Source organism: Plasmodium knowlesi (genome assembly GCF_000006355.2).
Source record: "Plasmodium knowlesi strain H genome assembly, chromosome: 12".
Taxonomy (NCBI): domain Eukaryota; phylum Apicomplexa; class Aconoidasida; order Haemosporida; family Plasmodiidae; genus Plasmodium; species Plasmodium knowlesi.
The window spans coordinates 1,297,008-1,321,911 of record NC_011913.2 but is presented as its reverse complement, the minus strand read 5'-3'; the positions used below and the strand labels follow the sequence as shown (position 1 = coordinate 1,321,911).

At 36.3% G+C, this 24,904-nt stretch overlaps 6 protein-coding genes across 6 annotated transcripts; 3 read left to right on the top strand and 3 right to left on the bottom strand.

The window, feature by feature from the left end:
- Positions 1 to 592: 592 nt before the first annotated feature.
- Positions 593 to 2,395, bottom strand: PKNH_1229600 (syntaxin-6, putative; the record flags this gene model as incomplete). The annotated part of the gene is made up of 8 exons (XM_002260312.1): positions 593 to 669; positions 833 to 886; positions 1,008 to 1,045; positions 1,155 to 1,261; positions 1,489 to 1,530; positions 1,650 to 1,854; positions 2,048 to 2,122; positions 2,355 to 2,395. The coding sequence occupies 8 exons, from the start codon at positions 2,393 to 2,395 to the stop codon at positions 593 to 595; spliced, it is 639 nt and encodes a 212-aa protein (XP_002260348.1).
- Positions 2,396 to 4,582: 2,187 nt separating this feature from the next.
- PKNH_1229500 (conserved Plasmodium protein, unknown function) lies at positions 4,583 to 14,539 on the top strand (the record flags this gene model as incomplete). The annotated part of the gene is made up of 7 exons (XM_002260311.1): positions 4,583 to 12,947; positions 13,160 to 13,266; positions 13,389 to 13,453; positions 13,618 to 13,747; positions 13,975 to 14,074; positions 14,215 to 14,278; positions 14,467 to 14,539. 7 exons carry the CDS (start codon positions 4,583 to 4,585, stop codon positions 14,537 to 14,539), a joined length of 8,904 nt encoding a protein of 2,967 aa, XP_002260347.1.
- Positions 14,540 to 15,506: 967 nt separating this feature from the next.
- Positions 15,507 to 17,901, top strand: PKNH_1229400 (U1 snRNP-associated protein, putative; the record flags this gene model as incomplete). The annotated part of the gene is made up of 8 exons (XM_002260310.2): positions 15,507 to 15,522; positions 15,924 to 16,000; positions 16,094 to 16,164; positions 16,502 to 16,596; positions 16,712 to 16,820; positions 16,984 to 17,047; positions 17,184 to 17,291; positions 17,485 to 17,901. 8 exons carry the CDS (start codon positions 15,507 to 15,509, stop codon positions 17,899 to 17,901), a joined length of 957 nt encoding a protein of 318 aa, XP_002260346.2.
- A 963-nt stretch (positions 17,902 to 18,864) lies between these two features.
- On the top strand, positions 18,865 to 20,159 carry PKNH_1229300 (conserved Plasmodium protein, unknown function; the record flags this gene model as incomplete). The annotated part of the gene is made up of 4 exons (XM_002260309.1): positions 18,865 to 18,936; positions 19,147 to 19,494; positions 19,677 to 19,841; positions 19,974 to 20,159. The coding sequence occupies 4 exons, from the start codon at positions 18,865 to 18,867 to the stop codon at positions 20,157 to 20,159; spliced, it is 771 nt and encodes a 256-aa protein (XP_002260345.1).
- Positions 20,160 to 20,296: 137 nt separating this feature from the next.
- PKNH_1229200 (conserved protein, unknown function) lies at positions 20,297 to 20,986 on the bottom strand (the record flags this gene model as incomplete). Its single annotated transcript, XM_039114169.1, has 1 exon — positions 20,297 to 20,986. The coding sequence occupies one exon, from the start codon at positions 20,984 to 20,986 to the stop codon at positions 20,297 to 20,299; it is 690 nt and encodes a 229-aa protein (XP_038969818.1).
- Positions 20,987 to 21,552: 566 nt separating this feature from the next.
- Positions 21,553 to 24,123, bottom strand: PKNH_1229100 (conserved Plasmodium protein, unknown function; the record flags this gene model as incomplete). Its single annotated transcript, XM_002260308.2, has 1 exon — positions 21,553 to 24,123. The coding sequence occupies one exon, from the start codon at positions 24,121 to 24,123 to the stop codon at positions 21,553 to 21,555; it is 2,571 nt and encodes an 856-aa protein (XP_002260344.2).
- Between the last annotated feature and the right edge of the window lie 781 nt (positions 24,124 to 24,904).

The window sequence follows — 24,904 nt, the reverse complement described above, 5'->3', positions numbered from 1 at the left end:
CGTTTACATCTGCTTTACTTAATTTTCACCATAATTTGGATTAAACGCACATGTGTATAAGTACACACATATGACTTTGTAAACAAATTGTATATCCATATAAATTGAAATATATATTCTTTCTCCTTATGGTTGAATTGTAAATGTCTTTTTTTTTTTTTTTTTTTTTTTTTTTTTTTTTTTTTTTTTGCTTTTGTCAAATATATTACACCGAAGGGGAGAAGTGGTCCCACGTAGGATCTTGCCAAAAGAGATCATAAGGATCCACAGAGAAATGTGTATATAAGTATATGTACATGTCCAAATGGAAGTGGAAAATGTAGAATACCTTTCTAAGGGTCTTCCCACATGTTACGTGTATGTGTTCCCTTTTTAAACAAAAATTGGGATCCTCTTTTTATCAACTCGAGCAATTGTTTGATAAAATTATAAGTTGTTTTAAAATGCAAACGATGTTGTTATCCCGGGTCAGATGCGCCCAGGTTAAGTGTCACATGTGGAACAAACACATGAACATGCATGTTATATACAAATATGCGGTTATTAAATCCCCTTAGAAGGTCGATGCCCTTTCAAACAAGGAACTATCCGATCAGGAAACCACGAGGACAAATAACAAAAAAAATGAGATAAGCGTCAGGTAGACTATTAGGGACAGTATTTTCGGATCTGCGAAAAGGAAGCAAAGGAAAAAAACGGGAGGATTATCATTACGAGCTCAGCACAGATCGGTGTACGACACGACATAAGGGGTGTTTATATTCCCCCGAATGCGCTTTATGGTGAATGACTCTAATAGTCTATTTAATATCCCCTTTTTTTCTGCACTTACTATTTGTCTTTAAATAATCTGAAATTTTTTTCGTCACAAAGTTCATTTTTTCATCTGAGAAGGAGGGGGAAAGTTGTCAAAATGAATGAAAGTTTTGTCAAAGGGAGAAGAAAAAGAGTATTTATTCGCCATATGCGAGACGCATGTACAAATGTGCTCCCCTTTTTTGGCTCACTTGAGTAATCCATTTCGTTTTCCAACTCGTCAAGCAGCCTACATAAATTGGGGGGGGGGGGGGGGGGGCATAGGGAGGATAATATAAAAGACGTTTCGAATAAAAATAAAAAAGACAGAAAATATTTCCTATTCACTCTTCTTATACTTTTGTTGATCCTTCAACTCTGTATTGATAGTAATGGCGGCGTTGTGAAGTCGCTCCGCTGATTCGGCTAGTTCGTCCAAATCGTTATCCTGCCTTTTGAGCACAACCTGGAAATACACACAAAAAAAAAAGAGTATACAGGTATATGTATTGTGGTATAAAAGGTTCATTCTCTCTATTTTTTTTTTTTTTTTTTCAAAATTATGTAAAGTGGAGTTATTCCCTCATTTTCGGACAGCGCACATATATTTATTATTGAATCAGCTATCCCCTCCACTCTCTATATTTTTTCCTTTTTCGCCTTTTCGTTTTTTTTTTTTTTTTAATGAATTACTGCGTCATATTCTCCCTTCATGTCTCCACTATAGTTTAAAATCTGCCACAAAAAAAAAAAAAAGGGAAAGCATAAAGATTGCATTTAACATACAAAGGATTCTTCATCTTCGTAGTCGATTATGTGGCGTTTTTTTTTTTTTTTTTTTCCGCTGCTCTAACCTTGTACGTTACATTGTTGGCAATATCGTTCAGGACGGTTCGAATATTTTTCAGCGAACTTTCTCGGTTCTCCAACTCCTCATTGCTAATGTTAAATTTGAATATATTCTTTTTCACAACGTTAACGGAGTTGTCCAGATCATCTAAGTCTTCGTTAAGGTATTTTATTTCTTCCTTTATCCGGGAGTATTTCTCCTTGGCGAGGCTGCAGGGTAACAAATTTAAATTTACATTTTGTATGGATTATTAAGGCTACTCTATTCAAATGGAGCATGCGTGTGATAGCACCCATGGGAATTACGCGTCGTCAGCAAAAAGATGGCAGTGTGTGCATAGGCTTTATCTTTCCCCCCATTGCATTGTGAGTAAGTACGCTGAAAAATGATTAAATGTTTTACATTGAATTTTTGTCCGGAATGCTACTCCAGTTGTTGTATAAACTTTGCAGCTTCTTCACTGAGATATCCACTTCGCTAAAAGGGAATTGCACAATATGTCAACATAATGAATTATTGTCACACAAATAGGTACAACAGTTTTGGTATCCTTTCACGTGTGTATTTATATGTAGACTGTGTTTTTTTTTTAAATGTGACAGATGAGAAAAAAAAAAAAAATAATAATATTTACAACGTGATACTTTATTTCTCTATTCATTTAACGTGTGTACGGGTACACTCATATATAGTCTTTTTATTTCCATACTGCTTTGCTTCATGGAAGGGGTCATCCTTTATCGTCTTCATTTTTTCCTCTTTCTATTTTAGTTTCCGTGGTACGCATTAAATGGTGTTGACCGGGTCTTCTTTACGTGGCGAAGAAGCAAAGTGTAGGGTGTCTGTGGGTGTGTGTGGGGGCTCAGCGTATCAGCCTACGTTGCAAATACGATGTTCCCATATACCTAGTCATCTGTTATATCAAAAAAAAAAAAAAAAAAAAAAAACGGCTAAATTGCCACCACGTGCACTACTTTAACTTTTAAAAAATAGATCAAGCTTCCCAAAATTGTACCCACAGAGCAAGGATGTTGAATTAATAAATCATAAGATGCGGAAGAAGAAAAAATATGTGCCAGAATTTTGCAAATATATTTTTTTCCCCTTTTGAGGAAGAATAAAACCCTGAAATGTTGTTACTCCACTTTTTAATTTACAGTGAGACCAAATTAATGTGTTTATTTTTTCCCTTTTCTAGGGGAAAGCACACTTCTGATGACTGTCTTCTCCAAATTCGTAATCGCCATGGAACACCTTAAACGGGAGTCTTCCTTCTATGTGTATGTCTCTACAAATAGGTAACAAAAGAATGAAGGCAAACTTTCCTATACGGACTCAATCTTACAACATTTCGTACGAAAAAGAAAGGGTTTCAAAAAAGAAAAAAAAAGAAAAAAAAAACTTCCATGTGTAGAATGCGCCTTTTACTTTAAATATAACATCACAAATTGCAGTCCATGCTCTCATTTGATTCCCCCATTGGTTAGTAGTAATTCTACAGTTAATACGTGCTTGATCAGTTTGCTTTTCTAACGTGGCTATCTTTTTCAAGTGGTAAGAATTCCTGTTACAATTTTGTATCTCTCTGAAGAGAAGAAAATAAGTACGCCGAGGGAAAGAAACGTCGCGGCGATATACCGTGAAATGTTTGAAAATGTTTAAATGTTCTTATTGTGTTTCTTTAGGTATTCCGCAAAAACTGCAGAATTAGCACTTCATCCCACTCCCTAAAATGTTGCCTTCTTAAGTGGGTAGTTTATGCACGTAATTTTGCGCACAAATTGGGGCATATATTGGCTTATTCACCAGGGCGCTTAGCCGAGTCGTTTAGCCCGCTTCGTACACGTGTACGTCACCACGCAGGGACAGAAGGCACTACATCCTTACGTTAGCACGTATGCATGGGAGAAACCATAAAGGAATGAAAAAGGGGACATGCCAGACGAAATTCTTGCAACGTGTGTTGACTCCCTTAATTGTTCAATTACATATAAATAAATATGCTGTACATTTATATTGCATAGTCATGTGCACACAAGTGAAAAAGGTAAAGAAGGCTTTACAGCATAGTTGTTCCACATCCCTGGTTTAAATACTTCAAATAGACTAACAAAATTTTGTATGACTTTCCCAATTTTTTTTTTTTTTTTTTTTTTTTTTTTTTTTTTTTAGCTTTCATGATGCATTTCCGCCTTGCTTCTTTTGTACGCAGATATCGTTCTGTGACATAAAAAAAAATATTATACCTCCACCAGCACGTAAAAAAAAAAAAAAAATGTTTCGCTGGGCATTCCTTTTTCTCTGATTGGAACCTAATTTTAATTTTCCCCTTTTGCGTATTCTTCTTCTTTGTTTTGAATACATTTACAGGTAAAAACTGAATGACAGTAAGTTACAGACACATAGAGTACTACTGGGCAAGGGTTGTTTTTACTCCATGTTGGACCTTTCCCCCATTTTGCTACGTACGTGATGTTAGCGTACGTTAAATTGTTTTAGTTCATCTTGGCCCCCCCCCAAAAAAAAAAAGGAAAACGGGTGTGTTATTATTAACATGCCCTCTTCATCACTTTTAGTACTTTCCCTTTTGTAGCTTACTGTTTGCTATTTTTTTTTTTTTTTTTTTTTTTTTTTCCATTTTCGCCTTTTTCTCCTCCCTGCCCTGGTTTATCCTCTTCGCTGCTGTTCTGTGAAGAAACTGTGTCAAGCGTCTGTTGTACTTCCCTTGGAGAAGATAATTCGCCCCTTCTCAGCACAGGGCATACGGCGGAGTGACATAACGCGTATGGATTACACACAAGTAAAAAAAAAACACATTGCGTGTGATGGAAGCATAGCGGTGGTGAATGAGAAGGAGGCGAACAAGTTAGCCGATCATCAGCCGATCGTTCGTCGATACACCAAATGACGTAAGCATGCAGATGAAAACCTCCAAAAATGGATCCACTGCCGCTGTTGGAAGAAGTCGAAAATGACATGAAGGTGCTAATTGCTGAGGCAAGGAAGAAAAACGTGTGCATAAAGGAGAAGACAGAAATATGTATCATAAAAATTAAAAACTACAATAGTATAATTGAGTCGAATAAAAACCAATTGTTCAGCAGCTTCGAATTCCCCATAGACGAAATAATAGAAATTATCAACATAGGAATGCAAATCAATAGCCACAAAATTTCCAACATTTGTTTAGTTATAATTAAGAGAGTCGTCTGTTACATCCTCTACTTAATAGACAACAAACACACAATAAAAAATTTTCGACACATAAACATAGAGAAGCAAATAGAAAAAATTACCAACAAGTTATTCGATTTGACATTCCTTGAGGATAAAAAACTTCTAATTAAAATTGTGCAAATAATATTAGCCGCTTTCTCTTATCAGTATATGGAATATTACGGCAAGGACATTATTAACACCTTGTTGAAAATTTTGTATTCCGTTTATTATTCATCATTATATGACAGGAATACCATTTTGTATCAAACATCTTGTGTTGCGTACAAGCAATTACTCAATTCCCTCATTGATTTGTGTAATAGGGAGAATAAAGTTGGGCCCACTCCATGTGATGGCTTAGCGAATTGCATGTGCAATACAGAGGGGAAAGAGAAAAATGACACACAAGAAAAACAAAACAGTGATTACCACAACCATGTGCATGTTCAGGAGGATCACTCAAAGGAAGTGAAGCACCTCTATTTTGAAAATTTTGATTTGCCTTATGATACGGATAGCCCGATAGATCTTATCTACATAACGGATCTAAAAAATCAAAGTTTCATGAAAAACAAAAATAAATTACTTTCTCTAATTCATTACCTCTGTTATTGTTGTTTTGTAAATATTAGACTAAAGTATAACTCCGTTGGAGGTTCTTCGCCCGCTGTGTATGGAACCACAGGGGAGGAAAAACGAAAAGAAAAAACTGTTAATGATGTCCCTAATATAAGTCAAGGGCGAAGGCACAATTCAAATATATTTCAAACGAATCAACCGTCCACTAAGCCACAATCCGCACGAAGCAACGATCAAAATAGTGTCGATCATCCCCAGAGAAAGGACACGAATCGTACTCCCCAAGAAGAACCAAATGATGAAAAAATAATTACCCCTCCTAAACAAACGAATTATTCAAAAGACACACTACAGTCGGATAGAAGTATCGCCAACCCCCCTGTGGAAGAAAAGCATAACGCACAGGAGGAAGAGGCAGAAGAAGAAGAGCAAAAAAAAAAAAAGTCTTGTAAGGAAGAAAGTGTGTACATGTATAGTGTGAAAAGTTCTAATATAAAAAAATTTTTGAAAATTTTAAAAAGCACAAATGGGAAAAACCAAGCAGATAACAAAATGAACGAGGATGATAATGAAAATGGGCAACCAGATTGCTGTGAGCAAAGGACAGAAATCCTGACGACGTACAACAAGAACAATTTAATTTTGCCACTAAACTTTTGTCTAGATCTATTATATATATTTGTAAACAACTATGAACACTTTTTAAAAAATTTCGATTTTTTCAAATTATTGAAATTTGAAATTGTATACATCATACTAGTATCATTACAGTATAACTTACACATAGACGTTTTTTATCGATGCCTGAAAATTTTTAAAATTATTTGTAATAGATATTTTCAGTACTTCCTGGGCGAAATAAAATTTCTCTTCCTAATCCTAATTCAACATTTGTGCTTGACGAAACCCTTTTCAAAATTGCTCATTGTTTTAAATTTTTTCTTCTATCTCTTTGATGACACACAGACTCTCTTTCATTTGTACAAATATTTCTCCCATAGAGGGGGATCAGTAAAGGAGGCAAGAGCAGCTGAGGAGGAACATGTGAAGAAAGACACAGAAGTGGCCGTCGATGCCATAACCAGCGGTACTGAGGAAGGGAAGAAGAAAAAAAAAAAAAAAAAAAAAAAAAAAAACAAGAAAGGTTACATTCAGGAGGCTGAGAATCCCCCTTCGGTACAAAAAAATGTCCTCACCGAAAAATGGCCCAGACAAAAGCACCCCGGTGAAGTAAGCAGTAAATCCGATGAGGAATGTAAGGGGGAAAAAATGAAGGAACCGAACTTGATCGAAAAGAACCCAAAGCAGAGTGAGGTTATGAAAGCGAAAAGAGCAAGCGGACAGGGGAAAAACCACAGTGATGACGACGACCTCTTATTCATCAAGGTCGTCGAATATATTAGCAAAATTATTCACGAATTGCTATTTTTGCATTCGATTGACATAACAAAAATATATCCCCATTTGAAGGCGTTTAAGTATGATAGGATATACACCGGCGAAAAGAAGGGCACAGAAGGTAATCACAAAGAAGGGCACAAAGAAGGACACATAGAAAAATATAGTGAAAACGACAGGAAAAAGCTCAATCAGGGCGATGGTCAAATAAAACAAAAGAAGCAGAACCAAGCGGAAGGAAACCATGAGAAGGAAGTCCAGGACAACTCCAACGAAATGCTCTTCCGCAACTTTTTAAGTTACCCCCTAATTTTACCAAACAATTGCGAAAATCCCAGGAAAAATTTTTACTTATACAAATACTCAGCGGAGAAAAAAATAAGTAGAACTCTGTTTGAAAATTTATGTTACAAAGACGCTGACGAAATACATCTCCTTGCGTCCACCGTTGACAGTATTTTATCCCTTGTAAATTCCTTTTATGTAATATTTTTAAACATATTGAGAAAGTCCCTAAACCAATATTGCTTCGCGACGATAGATCTAAATGAGGAGAGTGGATTTGCTCTAAGTGAATCATCACCCTGTGTCAGCAGGTACGAGAGGAAACATGAAAAAAGGGTAGCAGTGGCACAATTGTGCAATGAAGAAGGATATGGTCTGGAATCAGGCCCTACGGAAACCCCCCCTAGGGTGATCACTGAAATGAATCCCTCTTTTGATGAGGAACTGGAACGAAGACTCGACTGTTACAATGAAAACACATCCGAAGGTACGAATAAGTGTGAAGGAAGAGGGGGAAATATGTATAGCAACGCAAATAGTTACAACAGCATGGACGATCGAAGCAAAAAGGAAGAAAAGAATCCCCATAGAAAGAAGTGTATAAATTCAAATGACCAGTACCATGAGAGCATATCCCTATTTTTTAACGTATTCAATTCCACGTGCAGATATTTCATATCGTCTCTGTGCTTAATCTTCTCCTACACAAACACGCTAGATGTGTGTTTCTTCAGTGGATTCCAGAAAATAATTTTTATCAGTACTCATTTAAAAATAAATATTTGTACCAATGCCTGTCTGCAAACCTTAACAAAATGCAGTAGTATTTTTACCCTAGAAAATTCGCCCTTCTTTTTGAAGATTCTTAGAAATTTCGAAAAGCAAGATAATAGGACTGAAAACAACTCTGGTGTAAGAAAGAACAAGGGGGCCACCAATAGCATCAGTAACGTTCCCATATTCTACCCTTCTAATGAGAGTACAATATCCAATCGGGAGCGTAGGGAGCCTAGTTTGAAGGGTGACAGCAATTTTGTCCACATGGACAAATCTATCAAACGGGGTAGTAACGATTTGGGGGAGGATAAACGGGAGTTAAGTAAAAGCCACAATGAAGTAGAACCCACAAATGTGGAGGAATATGTGGAGGAATATGTGGAGGAATATGTGGAGGGAGAGGACAAAATAGAATCCATGTTGATCGAACAGAAGAGGGAAGAGGGTGACGACTATTCGGAGAACGATTTTTATAACACCAAGAGCGGGAAAAGTGAGAGAGGCGAGGACACAAATATGGGTAATGAAAATCAACCAAACATGCCTATTGAATTGTGCGGGAATTCCCGTCCAAGTGACGATCTTTATAACGTTACCAGTAAGACACTTAATGATGGTGAAGGCGCAGGAAAAGGGAAAAGAAATAATAGCATAAAAGGAAACACGGATCACATAATGGCGAACAAATCCGTTTCAAAAAAGACGAGCATAGAAAGTGTCGAATCCAATTTTGTATGCTACAAATCAACACTGAACGAAGATCGTATAAAATATTTTGACGAGATTATTAGTATTATATTGAAGGAATCCTACTTCATAAACAACGATTTGAATAACGTAAAATATATTCTATCGATAAAAGCAGTCATTAGCATATTCTTCATTTATGGAGACCATCTCCATTTTGACAACTGGCTAAGGATGATTAATCTGCTCGTCGAAGTTAATTACATATATAAGTATATATCTTCAATAGAGAACAAAACGATTGAGTTTTTAAATTTTCTTCACCACATTAACAAGAATGAGGAAGATTTTATCTTCTCTTTAAGTAAGAAACTTATCGACTCGGACAAAAATACTTATGTACAAAATGTGAATTCCAAAAGTGCCGAATTCTGTTACTTTATATTGAAGTTTATTCAGAAGAATCCTGTACTGTGTGCAGAAATTACTGTTATTTTTTCCTCATTTTCTTACTTTTTTAAGAATACCATATTTTATAAGCTTTCCACCTTAGTTAATATTTTGAACTCTATACATTTTATGATATTTAATCAGTTTTTCAAGCAGAGGAAGGTGGGGCCCAAGGGGGGGGGCCACATACCAGGCAAGGAGAGTAAGCAAAATGCAGGTGTACGTGTGAATGGAAGGGGATCTAAGCAGATATGCACTACAATGTTGAACAACCATATGGGAGATTCCAAAAATGGAGCTAATTGCCAGGATGAAAATGAAAGCAGTACCAGGTTAAAGGACCCCTCCAGGGAAGGAGCCTTACACTCGGGAAAATTCCTCGGAAGGGAAAAGAACGAAGAAGACACAACTTGCAGTCATTATGAATACATAAAGTTTAACAAACTAAATAGAAAGAAAAATATAATTGAAAAATACATGGAATTTTTGCACAAGAATGATAACATATTTGATGTTTATTATTATTACCTGTCCCATTTTGATCCCATGTACACAACCTACTTTTCCTTCTACACGGATATGTTCTTTTTATCTAAGGGGGATGATCATAAAAATGTTGTGCATAAGGAAATGGAGAAGAAGAAACCTGCCAAGGACGAATGCTCAAATTTACCAAGACAGGTAGTTGCAACTAATGAGACAAGCATTCCAACGGGAATGAATAATAAGCCTAACGATAATGCGGAGAAGGAGCACACATATTACATCGTATTGAAGAAATTAGAAAGGTTTTGCATCTTCGAAGATTTCTATCCACTATATATGATAGAGACGCTGTGTGTTATTAACCTGGATAAGATAAAAGATATTTACAACAACTGTTGCATGAACATATTACTGCTCTCCCTTTGCAAGAATAATGACATCCAAAAGAAAAGCATTGACACGTTGTTCAATATTATAAAAGAATCTCTTGTACATTATAAACACAACTTTGAAATTCAATTTCTGCTCTTTAAGCCATTTTTCTTGTTTATAGTTAACCCGCATGCATGTTATAGGTCTTATTTTATTAGCTCCTTCTTAAATTGCATCAGAAAAAATGCTTCCTTTTTTAACAAGGATATGTGGCTGTTTATTATTTTTGTCCTCTACGTATCATTCCAGAAAGAGTTAAAAAAAAAGAGTTTAATAAATGCTAACGAGGATGAAGAAGATAAACAACAAATAATGGAAGAAAATATATCCAACATTAATAACATTTTTAACATCCTGGAGATTATAATTGTAGATTATATTGAGGAAATCCCTGTATGCAAAATTATGGAAATCATCATCCACATGCTCATTCTCTTTTCGTCTCTAAATGTTTTGAGTAATAACATATCCTTCAGAGCCATCAATTTTTCCTGGTCAATCGTTGATTACATTGTAGGGCGCTCTCACTTGCTGAAGAGAAATGGAAAGGGAAAGGAGCTTGGTACAAGGGAAGAAGGAGGAGAAGACGCCACTCGAGGGGATCAACAGAAAACAGGCGAAAACAAACTCCTTCACATTTGCGTTATAGAAAATAAGAAAATTTACATATATGAAAAGGAAATAAAAATGAAAAACATAAAAATGAAAAGTTTCTTTATCTTCATTTTGAATCAACTTATGAAGTTGTGCTTTGACGAAAGAATAGAGGTTCGAAATTGCAGCATCAAAACGATCATTAGTATTCTGTCCACACACATTTGCAAATTCGACTTTTTCTTTTACAAAACATCTATCTGTTTATTACTTAAGCGCTTGACCGTTAGGTATTACTCTAAGTTGCAGGGTTTTTTCGAGATGGAATGTAGGGAGGAACACTCGGGGGATCATCAATCGGGTGAACTTACCAGGGTTGACCACACCGCAGACGTAAGAAGCTTCCAATTGGAGAGCGAAAACAGTGGTGCAGGCCGCAAGAATGAAGAACCGCCTGAGAGAAGGATAACCTCCGTGGGGGAAAAGTTTAGGAAGAGTTTCACTAACCTCACGACAGAGATGGAAGGACAATTCGCAAAGAAAAAAAGAAAAAAAGGGAGGCAGGAAATGAAGGAACACCCCTATTTGTTAAGCGAAATTGAAAAAGGGATTGGTATCCCCAGTAGTAACGGAAGCGGAAACGGGGGTCCAAGTGGAAATACCCCTTTGGAACCAGAAAATAATGGAGACCTGTATGACTATGTAAGTGAAAACTTTAGCAAAATTATCATCCACCATTCAAGGGACAGCAAACTGAAGCAGTGGATCGAAAGCTTTATCCTAATCATAGAAGGGTGTAATCGGATTCTCCAGGAGCAAAGGAAGTACAGAAAATTTTACATTTTTTATGGGATCTTTGTGAACATACTGAAGACTACACTCTTTGTGAAGTATAAGAGTGAGAACATGTTTGAGCTGCATATATCGATATTACAAATACTCAACAACATTTTTATGTCCAAGCTGACATACTATGATGTGTGCCACTTCACAATGAAGAATTCGCCAACCAATAGAAATAGGTGTTCTGATCAAGTAAGCATTTTCGACATGTGCCTTTTTTACATTTACAATTATGCCTACTCCACTGATGACCAGAAGATTAAAGATTTCATTTTGAAGCTCCTTATAGAAAATCTCAAAAATGTCTACTGTGATAAATGGATATATGTGCACTCGCTGATGTATTTGCACATGTTTCACTTGTTGTTTACATCCAGCGTGGAGGTTGTGATGAGTCCAGTGGAAGGGAAAACCTACTCCTTCTTGAATTACCACTCCATTTTGAATGAGTTGTTTTTTGATTACTTTGTTAGCGGGAGGGAGACGACCACACGTCATGTGGGAGGTGACGTCATTGCTGAAACGAACGAGACGGAAAATAACCCTCCCAAGTGTGCAAGGGAGGATGTACTCCAAGGGGAAGGAGGAGGGGTGGGATCTCCAAAGAGGCCATCCTTTTTAAATAGCCACATCACATTTGAGTACAAAACGAAAGAAGGTACAGATGACCCACTAAATATTTACAACATACTAGAGAACAACAAAAGCATATATAGTGTAGAAGCATTTGGAGAAAGCGCAGAATTGGGGAGTAAAGACATATACACCGATTTCTTAAATGGTCATGTGAGTAGCAAAATTTTTACCATCATGATGGACATTTTTCAGACGCTAGAGTATGACAAAATAAATCTCCTAATAAATGAGGAACTGCTAAAGTGTGTAAAATATTTGTTACTAAGTTTGTCAGAGAATGAAGAGAAAAAGTACATCCTCACCAAATTGCTACAGTTCATTTTTGATGAAAAAATACTGTTTAATGAAAATTCGGATGAAATAATTGAAAAGATAGAACTCAATGATACATATAATAAACTCGATATGGACATAAACACCAAGGAACTGAATGATGAAAATAAAGAATGTAGTAGATTATTTACTTTAAATTATAAGAAAATTTACCCATTAAATAATTATATAGAATATCTTCAAACATTTTCCATAGGATTGTTCAATTATTTCACTCCTTTTTTAATTTTCTATTTTCATAACAAGTTCAATTTATATCCCAACTATAATGTAAATATAATTTTCTCCATGATACTTTGCAATTTCATGAGACAAGAATTTTACAGCATATTTTATCAGAAAGAAAATTACTCTCTTGTGCTTTCCTTTATTAATATGTTTCCATACATTATTGCGGGTCACGTAAAATGCTTCTTGCATAATATAAATAACAACTCTTGTTTTGTCTTCTACGAAAGTATTATCATTTTACTGAAAATTACGTACAATATGCTTGAAATTTCGGGGAATATCGCCAAGGAAGATTTGTACAAGTACTGGTGTGCGGTCATTTTTTCCGTTGAGAAGATTCTTTTCGTTAGTTGTAAGTGATGAACAGGGGGATCATACAAGATGTTGGGGTGTGTCTGCGGGTCACTCTACAGTAGTACTTTCTTTAAATTGAATAGCTGTGCATATTTTTGGCCCCTCCTTTTACATTTTTGCGAAATCTTCTTATTGTTCTCCCCATGCGGTTATACATATTATACTTATGTATGTATATATATATATATTTTTTTTTTTTTTTTTTTGCAGGCAGCAATGACAAAATCGACATGCTGGACATAATGCTCATAAAGTTCATACGGAACCATTACTTGGTGGAGAATTCGAAGGCTCCACTGTTTATAAAAATATACTTGGTAATCTGGACGAAATTGGCACTTGGAGAGACGCTGCAACACGACATATACTGTGCCGATTTCTCAACGTGATGAGAATATCCCCTTTTAACGCGTCACCTTTTTTTTCCCCCCCTCCTCAGACGAAAATTATAAGCGAACTGAACGATAAGAAGCGAAGGGCCTTCTCAAGCTGGACATTGCAGATGTGAGCGTCGTGCGCTTTATACACATCACGCGTGTAACATGTCCTATGTTTCCAATGATATGGCCCTTTCCGTTTTCCATCCTGCATATATTGTTTACCCTAACTGCGTATTTTTTTTTTTTTTTTTTTTTTTTTTTTTTTTTTTTTTTTTGTCCACCCGGCAGATTATTTGAGGAATATGAAAAGATGACCAAGGAAAATTACAACAACAGTTACTACACAACTTTTATGACGTTAGTCATGCTAAAGAAATGTGTGCTGACCCTGAGGAGTTTTTCAAGTGAAAATAATGAGGTAATAATTTGTTACATTTTCCCCCTTTCAAATAATTGCCCATTTTTTTTTTTATTTTTACATAACACTTCTTTTTTGTCGACCAGTTTTGTAACTTCTACAGTGTGTATTAGATGGACAGATTTGTATTTACTTAAAATTGTAAAAGGAATTAAAGTAACAATTTTCTTTCGGCATAAACATACCTTTTATTTTTTCCACTTTTTTTTTTTCCCCCCCTTAAAAAGAATGCTGACGAAGTTTTGTTTATTTTATACGAAATGAAGAAGTTGAAGTGTTACTACTCCTACATCGACATGAAGAGCAGTTCGATACTGAAGCGCTCAGGTAGGGGAAGAGGCTTCGTACGCCATTTTGTTCTGTGCGTTGTTTTTTTATCCGCCATGTTTCGGAATTCCCCCATTGCAGAAGTTCCATTTTGGACCCCCTATTATTAATTCTCCCCTTTTGTTTATCCTCATCCTCAGAGGACAAGGCGCACCTGTTCATTTGCTATCCCTACCTGTTGGACTGTCTAAACACGGAAAATACGTAAGTGGAAAAAAGAGGGAATTTCCTCTTGCACATGGGGAAAGCCGGAACATATAAATTGTGCATCCACGTTGTGCACCCTCACGTTCAGTTGGCACAAGCACAGAGTGGGCTTTTTTCTAACTTCCCTCTTTTTCATGACGCCTTTAATTCCATCTGTCCCTTATCCACGGTTCCACTTCTTACAGGAAAGTGTTCAGCACGGTTAAAGAATTACTGAAGCTTATATCATACCCACTGTGCTCTAACAATTTTGGATAACAGGAGGAGAAAAAGGAAGGAATGTTCGTTGTCCATATGTGTATACATCTAATCAATACCGTCTGTGAGCACCAAGGGGAAAAAAAACTGGTGCATTTAACAAATACAGTGCATCTATGAAAAGTTAATACTTCTTAATTTTTTTCGCCTAACACTATAACCCTACCTTGTTTTGAAGAAAAAAAAAAAAAAATAAAAATACATATATATATATTTACATACATATGTATACGGGAAAAGAGTAACAATTCTGACCGCTAATAGTTTTACCCATTTCTGTACTCCCGCACGAACATACATAAAGTATGCATGAGCATGTACTACGCATACATTGGAGAAATACGTATGCACACTTCACTTTACTAAATGTTTGATTCGAGTGATATTTTTATTTTCCCCATATTTGTACAAAATGGTATTTTCCCCTTTGTTTGACCATTAATGTTTTTCTTTTTCTTTTTTTTTTTTTTTCTTTACGCTTTCCTGTTTCTTTAATTACGTTATTTCCCGGACTATTTTGATTCTCTTTTTTTTTTTTTTTTTTTTGCCCTGATGCAACACATTTGTGAGGGCAGTGCCAAATTCGCAAGCTAAGTGTACAAATGCATGTAATATATATGAACATATATGTGAATATATTTATGTGCATACATTTCTGCATGTGCTTATGCGCTTCCTACGCATCGCGCATTTTGTGTGTTTCATTTCACCCGTCTCTTTTAACCCCCCCCCTGAGTTGTTATAATTCGAAAGAACATTATGAATGGTTTAACCACCGAAGGGTTAAATTAATGTTTGGAGAGTACACAAACGAAGTAGCAGTAAAACGAGGAGAGAGGCCGCGATAAGTGCGAAAGGCCGAAGAGCCGAACGGGCAAAAGCGCACACAAATATCCCATGGCAGCATGCCGTGGCTCCACTTCACCTTGTATGCAATGGACATTTTCGAATAACCCCCCTTTGGACTATGGAAGAAATGAGATGTAACAAAGAAAAAAAAAAAAAAAAAATTGGAATGTTTAACGTGAAAAAAAAAAAAAAGTGAAGGAACACATATCACCTGTGCACATTATACGTGGAGATGTGTCTCGTTGGACATGGTTGAGGAGGGTTGTGTTTTTCACGACACACAGATTCCATCCGAGGAGGCTCAAATAATGTTACATTTGAGGGTTAACATTCAATCCTGCGGTGGTGTATGTAGTGCTCCACTATTCTCGTATTTGTCTGTGTATCATGTCGACGATGCCACCGTTTAAATATACCCCCTAATTTTTTGTGAACCCGCCATTTTGACAATCTGAGTTAAAGAACATGGGGGCATAACCCTATGTAAATGTGCATTGATATATATATATATATTATTTCGCCGCCCACACCTCAGCATTGTTAGATTCCCTAATGGGAAAGGACAGGAACGAAACGGATGCCAAGAAAAAGCACACCTTCAAGGATGACAATGTAGGTCGAAAAATATAAAGATAAGTCCTTCTCCTTATGTGCACTCGCATGAAATTATTCATGCCTAAAAATTGCCTCTTTACTTTTTGGCAGGTTTGCAAGTACTACTTAATTGATTTTTGTCCGCATGACCTTTTCCCCAATACGAAAAGTGACATAGGCAGGTACGTTTCTCGAAAGTGTAACTCTTTTAAATGAAGGACAGGGAAGATGGGGTACCTTTATACGCATGAATGAATTGATGTGCACTATATATATGTGCACAGTTCCTTCGCAAGTAGCAATTGCACATATAGATACAACCTTTCTATAAAGGTTTACCCTACTTGGCGTGAACGTTACCACGTTGTGCGACACAGAGGAGTTTCAATTTTGCGAAAAAGAAAGGAAAATGAGTCTTCACAAGGACATAAAGTGTGGGTAGACCCCTACAACCCTATGAATTACATGATTTTAAATCGCTTCATATGTGTGTGGCCTACTTTTCTTCCCATTTCGTAGATGCAAAAATATACATTCAGAAGTGCTAAAGGAACAACTGCAAAAACATGAAAATTATAAATACTACCTAGCAAAATATCAGCAAAAGTTTATGGGTATGATGCCTTTTTTTTTTTTTTTTCTTTCTTTTTTCGAAACTCTTATCTTCTCCTTGTGCTTATAAAATAGTACCCCATTTTGTACCTTTTTTTTTTTTTTTTTTTTTTTCAGAAACGCTAGAGAGTATTATCGAATTGGCCGATCACAAAATTGAGAGGAGCAAAGAAAAATTAAGGTACATGACGGAGAATAGCAAAAATCCCATTGACAAGAAGGAGAAGTAAGAATGTACAATGGCAGACCAAGTAGGGAAGTTTCCCTCCCGTCCAGTATTGTGTCACATGACTGTAACATTAGTTCCGTAATTCGGTTTCCTCACTATCATTGTAATTATCTTTTTTTTTTTTTTTTTTTTTTTTTTTTTTTTTTTGCACCACCTGTAGAATCGAAAGCATCAGCAGTCACATAGAGGACTTGCAAAAAAAGGAAGAAGAAGCTCGGGAAAAGGTAACACACATTCTCCCGCTGGCACCACTCCCATGGTGGTTATTTTATTTTTTTTCTTTTTGCGCATAATTGTACACCACTTTGAAGCCCTTATTGAAAATACTTGGGGTGTGCTTCCTACGTTCCATTCCCGCAGGGGGACATAATAAAGGCAGACAGTTTTAGCAGCCAAGTGACTACCCTCCAGGCAGAAATCAAAAGGTTAAATGAGGAATCTGAAAAATCAGCAGAGCCCAATTTGAAGGTAATATAAAATGGACCCGAAAAAAAAAAATTAATTAAAAAAATAAATAAATAAAATAAAATAAAATAAAATAAGAGGCCCTTCATATTGGACTTGTACATATGTACGTGTATTCATTAACGAACTCCTATCAGACACGTTACATGTGTACATATTGCCTGCTCACTTCTTCGACGCTCACACCTGTGCATAGGTTTGCGAAATATGCGGAGCCATGAAATCGACGGGGGAACACACACCAAGATTGGAAAATCACGCCAATGGGAAACAGCATTTAGGATTTGAAAAAATAAGAAATGCTCTAAGCAAATTGAAAGAGAGCGTGAAGGAACGAGAAAAAATTATTGAGAAATATAGAAAAGAAAAATATGCGCATGATGGGAAGTCCTCCAAAAGAGAAAGGAGCCCCCGCCATCGTGAACACAGAAAAAGATCGAGCAGCCATAGAAGAAGTTCAAAACACCACAGATCCCATGATAGGAATAGTGGAACCTATCAGTCCAACAGGAGCAAGAGGTCGAGAAAGCATTCATCTTCGCATAGAAGTATATCCAGTAGCTCAGGCCATTCCAGGGAAAGACATAAGGGGAGATCGAGTAGGCACAAATGAAGTAAAATATACATTAGAATCATATCAATTTTTTTTGTATGTAGTAGACATTTGTGCGTCTCTACCGGTGTGTGGAATTATCACTAACACTCAAGGCGTACGTACGTACATACGTACATACGTGCATACGTGCATACGTGTGTACCAATATTAACCACATGTGCGTACGCTGTAAGCACGCACGAAAGATAAAAATGCTATAATGATCCATCTGCGTCAAACCAATAAGCTAAAATTTAATTAAAGGCAGTTCTCCTTCCTATGTATACATTAGCATTAACGGAAAACATATTTTTATATTTCCTCTTTGTTAATTTTTTTTTTCTTTATCCTTATTAGTTATCACCCCTATACAATTTTCCCATTTTAAAAATATTTTTCGTTTTTGTTACTTTTATTTCTCCATCTATAACGGGATACCACGCATCTTGCGCTTTTTGATTTTCCACTTTCACATCCTTCCACTCCCCCTCTCCCCCTTTTTCAATTATTATCCCATATGACATGCTTAGGAGCCAATTCCTCTTTTTTTAAATGTTTGAATCATATGAAGTCATTCCTACTCATGCATTTACATGTGTACAGAAGTACGTGCCATTAATTAGTTCTTTTTTTTTTTTTTTTTTTTTCTTTCATGTCCACCGCCAAACATTCAAATCGGTGTTATTTCACAAAACTCCCTGTCTTGTTGATGTAAAGCATAAAAAAAAAAAAGTAATTAAAAAGAATTTTCCTTCCCTCCCCCCCTTCTGAATTTACTGCTCCAGCGGAGTAGGTATCAAAAAAAGTACCTCGGATTAGACTTCCTTGGAAAGGGTTTCAAAGGGATGACAGTGTCCAATATGTGAATACAAGTGTGCAAACATAACTGTATATATGTGTGTATCCCTTCGCTTACACACATACACAGGCAGATACGTAGAGCACGATTTTCTCAAAGCTTAACTTGAAAAATGGAACAAAATGGATCATTTTAACGTGAAAACCCCATCTCCTGAGAAGAATAAAGGTGCCTCGGAGGCTTTAAAAAAAAAAGTAACCCCCCCCCCCCCATAAATAATCTTGTACTTTGTAATTTTTATTGCAATTCGTTCTCCCCAAACTATGCATATAGTATGAATGACCCACGTTTACATCCACAGATCCATGATGATCCACTACGATTTTGGATACTTGGAGGATCTACACATATCCAGACATAAATATATATATCCACACATACACACCTATCTTTCATTTCACAAGGACGCAGGGAAGAATGTTTTTGAAACCCTGCACAATTTGTTTCTAGAAGAAAAGGAGAGTAACAAACGGAAACATGAGGATTTATCTGAACATATAGACAAAATGAAGGCATATTTTGATGAAAAAATAAACTCCCTTAAGGATAACACACATGAAAATCTAGAGGAGTTAAAATATTACCTGGACCAGTTAAACAGAAACAATAAAGATAAAGCAACCGACAACAACACCTTCATGGAAGAATTCGAAATTGTAAAAAATGATGTGAACAAATTGAAGAAGGAGAAGGAGGAAAATATAAATCTAATTAAAACGAGCATGAGGACTTACTTCGACAAAATAAAAGGGGTAGGATTATTCACCACCGTTTGCACTTTTATGCTTTGGTAATTCAAGCGGTTACATTTGCTTGTGCTTATCCATATAGATGCGTGCACAACAATAGGAGAGATACCTTCACAATACCTTTTCTCCATTTTTTAAAACTCACTTATTTACCACCGCCTGTGTGTGCTTCGCCCTCCCCCCAGATGCTAAGCGTAATGAACGCAAACATAGAGAGTGTTAAGGAGGAGCTAGCGAATTATAAGGAAAACAGTCAAATAGACAATAAAAAAAAAAACATTGAAATTTTGCAGCTGATAAACGAAGAAAACGAGGCACTGAACAAAAAGATGGAAGAGTCGCTCAACTCGGTATGTCTGTTTTTGTCACTGTGAAATAATCGTTGTGTATGCTACGTGCACAAGGATATGCTTATGCACCCCTTCATGGGTGATAAACATGTATAAATCTTTACGGCGACCCATTTCTTCTCCCCTTCGAAGCTAAGTAGCGACATGCGCGAAGCCAAAGAGCAGATCATCAACTTTAAGGAGCACATGGAGAACCAAGTGAAGGATATAAAAAACGAGACTGATACGAATAAAAGAGAAATGGACGGGAAGACTAACGAACTGACTATCAATCAGAAGAAAATTTTGAATGATTTTTATCCTTCAGAAATGGGATAGTCAAAAGGGGCATAGAGAGAGAGTTACCCCGGATTCACAAAATAGGAATAATAACACACACACAGAGAGGGGTTTACCCACATAGCATGTTCATATGAGGTGAGGAAAACTGTCTGCATACACATAAGCGCAGCGAATTACAACACATTAATTTTTCTTGCGTGCTCGTAGAACATTTCTTCCAGTTTGTCCACTGAAAAGGAGTAGTTCACAATGTCAAAGGAATTTTTCCTCAATTTTAGAACGCGCAACTTATTCGTTAAATGTTTCTTTTTATTTGTAAGTAATTTAAATTTTTTAATATAATAATAAAGTATTGTCAAATCTGCCGCGTTGTATAGGTTCTGATATTTTTTTACAAATTCACTTTTTTTTAGTGGAAGATTTCTGTTCATAAAATGGTAATATATTTGTGTGGCATTCTTTGTATTCTGATTATATTTCCTATTTACATCTTCTAACAATTTTAAAATATTTTTTATTTCGATATCAAGTGTGCCTACTTGCTCCTTTATGGTTTTTTCACATTCATGGTCCTCTTTTTTCTCTTCTATGTATGAGTCCTCCTCTTCTACAATGTTTTTTTCTTCAATTTCAAATTTTAAATTATTTTCAATTCCGTAGTTCACAACATCATATGCATATTTTAAAAAATTATACTTCTTATGATAAACCTTTTCTTCTCTCACTCTTGTTTTTCTCCAGCAATTTTTTTCATATGTTTGGGACAGAAAGCTAGTTTTATGTATGTTCAGCCTTTTTCCAGTTCTATATATTTCTTTGAACGTCTGCAAGACGTTTCTGTTAACTTTTCTGATCAGGGTCATGCTTGGTCTTAATGATGAGAGGAGGGGTTGATCAGGTGAGAACACACACACATGTGTGTGTGTATGGAGTGTTCACCAGGAGGAGGCTAATCTGTTTAAATTGGCCAAGTGAATATGCGTGGAGATCACTCCCGAAGCGCTTTCACAAAGATAGTTCGCAAAGTGAGTAGGTGAAAAAAAAAAAGAAAAAAAAAAGCATATTTAAATATTTGCTAAAATTTGAACAGTCCGATAGGTGCCTGCAGAACGGAGGCGAATATGAAAAAGCAAGAAAAAAAAAGGATACCCCCCAAATTTTGCTAATATTGAAAGTTAATATGTGGAGAAGTTTCTTTTCATTTTACGTGGAACTTTACAGGTAGGACTTATTTCGTCACGATATTGGGAGGTTAATGAGGGTCCACGAACAAGGGGTACCCACTTTCTTTTGTTTTTCATATCACTTTCATTACGACGATACCTACCTTAAAATTACAATTATTTTTACGCAAAAAAAAAAAAAAAAAAAAAAAAAAAAAAAAAACAAACTCCTCGGTTCACTCGTGCGGCTAACGAGGAACACAGTTCTACCCTTCGCGAAACGAATCAAAAACGGCAACTGTGTTATTGTCATCTAGGCAGAAATAAAAATCAGAGCATACACAGGAATCAATAATGTACGCAAGATGCTCATGGAGGATGCTAATTTTTTTACTATACATATTTAACACGTATGTTGTGTAAAATTTTTTATCGGACATTTCGCGAATTCTTTTCACATTTGAATTTATAAAAACAAAAAAATGTGACGACCTATTTTGATACAAATTAATTTTACTTACACTGCTCGACTTGTGTAACCCTGTAAAGTCATACATTTCTTTTTCGCATTTTTTTATGAAGGCAATATTATCCACACGGGACGAAGGGCTATCCGCAGCGCACTCCCTATTCCCATTTCTTTGAGAATTATTATGACTGAATTTTTTTTCCGAACAATTTTCACTCAAAGCCGGGTAGTACGCACACCTCGTGATGGAAGAGGTGGTGGGAGTAAAGTGCGGGGATATACGGAAAAGGAAGTCCAACAAGCGTCCATCGTTAAGGGCTACAATCAAATGAATGTTATCATTTTTGTTTGTACTCAGGCTTATAATGGAATTTATTTTTACATTTTTGGCAATGCACAATGCGTAGGAAAAGGAGTTGTGCTCTGCTTCTTTGAAAATGTTTTCCTTAGGTTTGTCGGGGGGTGCACCTGCGTCACTGGGTCGATGCTCAAAGTCGTTCAAATTGCCAACCTCATTCATGTTTGTACCGCTGTTCATGTTCTGCTCATCCCCGAAGAGCGCATACAATTCTTCCTTCCTTACTGTATACACATCGTCCACGTTGCCTAAAACACAGTGAGTGGCGATCTTGGCCCATTCGTCCTCATCGGCCTCTTCATCATAGGTGAACAGGGAGCCACTCCTCACCTCGTCATTCGTTAGTAAATGATTAACAAAGCGAAGAAACTTGTCGCCAAGAAAAATGAAAACTAAGTAACCACAGGACGATCCAATGTAAACAAAATTCCCAATTTCGCCATTAAAATTTTTTTTTTCCCGATCTACATATACATAGCTAAAATCTTGCATAAGCGTAGGTAGCATTTTGTCTTTACTCACTTTATTAGAGTTCAGGACAACGTTCTGGCTAGGCTTTTTAATTCTTATTTTCTTATGATATATAATTTTCTTCCCATTATGGCAGTTAATAAATGAAAGGAAGTAGTCCTTGTTTTGTCCTACACAAATTAGGGTTTTATCATCTGGGAGGAAATCAAAATATTTTACCGAATTGGTGAAATGTGATTTGGAGAGAGACAATGCCGATGCCGTTACCTCCTCTGAAAAATCTTCTTCCAAGAATTCATTTGATGTATTACCTTTTTCTTGTTCCATAAAATAATTTTCTATATTACTAAAGAATTCGATTTTTTTTATTCTTTTTTCTCTCAGCTGTTTTAGCGAATTGTCACTGATATCGTAGCTGTATACATCCCCGACCAATGTTAAAACAGATAAAATATTCTCCTCATTATTTGTTTTCATCAATATGATGGGGGAAGATACATTCACAAAAGCTCCAACGTACTCCACCAAATTATTCACCTGTGTTGTTTTTCTCTTAATTACATCTACGTTTATTTCTAACATGTCCTTATTCAAGTAGCAACCGTTTTTTGCTAACTGTTCATTTCTAAAATTTTCTTCGTCGATTTTTTTTTTCTTTTCCATTTCTTCTTCTTTTTCTCTTTTGTTTCTTTCCTCTTCTCTCATTTCGTTTGTAATTCTAATGGGGGGCTGTATGTCTTTTCTTGGGGGGGGAATCCCCGCAAAATTATCATAGTATAAATATTCCTCACGAAAGGTTGATTCGTTGTCGCTTAATTCTAGGTACCCCTTTTGATTGAAATTCATCAGTTTATCCTTTAAATTTATTTGGGTAATTTTCGTTTCCTTTTTCTTTTCCTCCTTAAGAATATTATCGTTGATGTTTCTTTTCCCCTTTGGTGCAATTTCTATCGACTTTGCAACATTGGAGGAATATCCTTGGCTCACCTTCTCATGGACACTGTTTCCTCTGTTCACGTTTTTTCTATTAGTTTTATTCTGGAAAGGGTCTATGGTTAATAGGTTATCCTTGTTGTATTCCCGTTTGGCTGTGTAAAATTTGCTCTCCCTGTAAATGTCACACAAGCTGATGAAGGGTTCATCGTGTTGATTCTGTCCATGCTGTTCTTCCTTTCTATTTTTTTCACTTTTTTCTTCACTTTTTTGTTTATTGTTGCCTTCTGTGTGCATACTACTCAAATCTTGGCTCTCCTTTCTGGAGGTAATCAAATTGTTGTAATTAAAGACACGCACTTGGCTGAACACGCTACAAGTACCAACGAAAAGGTAACTTTTGGTGCAACATATCTTACTGAGCGTTTTCTTTTTCTCTTCATTGCAAATTCTTATGTTCTTAAGGTGAACAAATGTGGGGCCCTTGTCACTATCACCCATGCTATACTCAGAACCTGAGTCATATAACTTGATAAACCTTGGATCGCCGTAGGTCTTTTCCTCACTGGGTAATGCTTCTATCCCTGCCTTCTTTCCACCTTTCATGGTTCTTTAATTGGTATGGTGTATACAAAAAAGGGGGGGTTATATATATAAAGGTGGGTGAAAATGCCCCATACTGGAGGAAAATATGAGGCCAAAACAACAAGAAAGGAAGTATATCCGATTTGCTATGTCGAAGCTATTTCTTCACGAATATACACCTTGCGAGTTCTGCTTTTCCTTGGCGAGTCGCCTTCTCAACCACTTCTCAAGAACTCACAATTGTATACATATAAATTATTTTTTTTTTTCTCGTGAAGCGCTAAATGGCATACGTCACTATTCCCCTTCGGGTAGCAGCCCGTTCATCATTTTTTTTGGCAGTTGGTTAGATGTTCACAAAATTTCACATCCACCCACAGGGCTCGTCAACTTTTCGCATTTTTTCCCATGGCTTAAAATTATTTATTTTTTTTTTTACCAGTACCCCCAGTGACACGTCAACTAGAATGGCTAGTTCTTCGACCAGTACAACAACAGTATATATCAGTGCGTATACAGGTGCATACATATGACACTTCGTGGCTATTCTAGCGGAACGTTTTTCTTCACAAATGGTTGATTGCATAAGAATGCTTGGTCAACGCAACGACATGGAGAAGCGCTTCACTGTGCCTCGTAATGATGCAGTTTTTTTTTTTTTTTTTTTTTTTTAATTTCTTTTTTCTTTTTGAATATTCTCCTAATTAATCACTGCACAGATGCAGTTTAGTTAATTACTCTAATAACCCGCCTGGGGATCAGCGCAAAGTGGCATTAAGGCCAAACGAAAAGGATAATCACA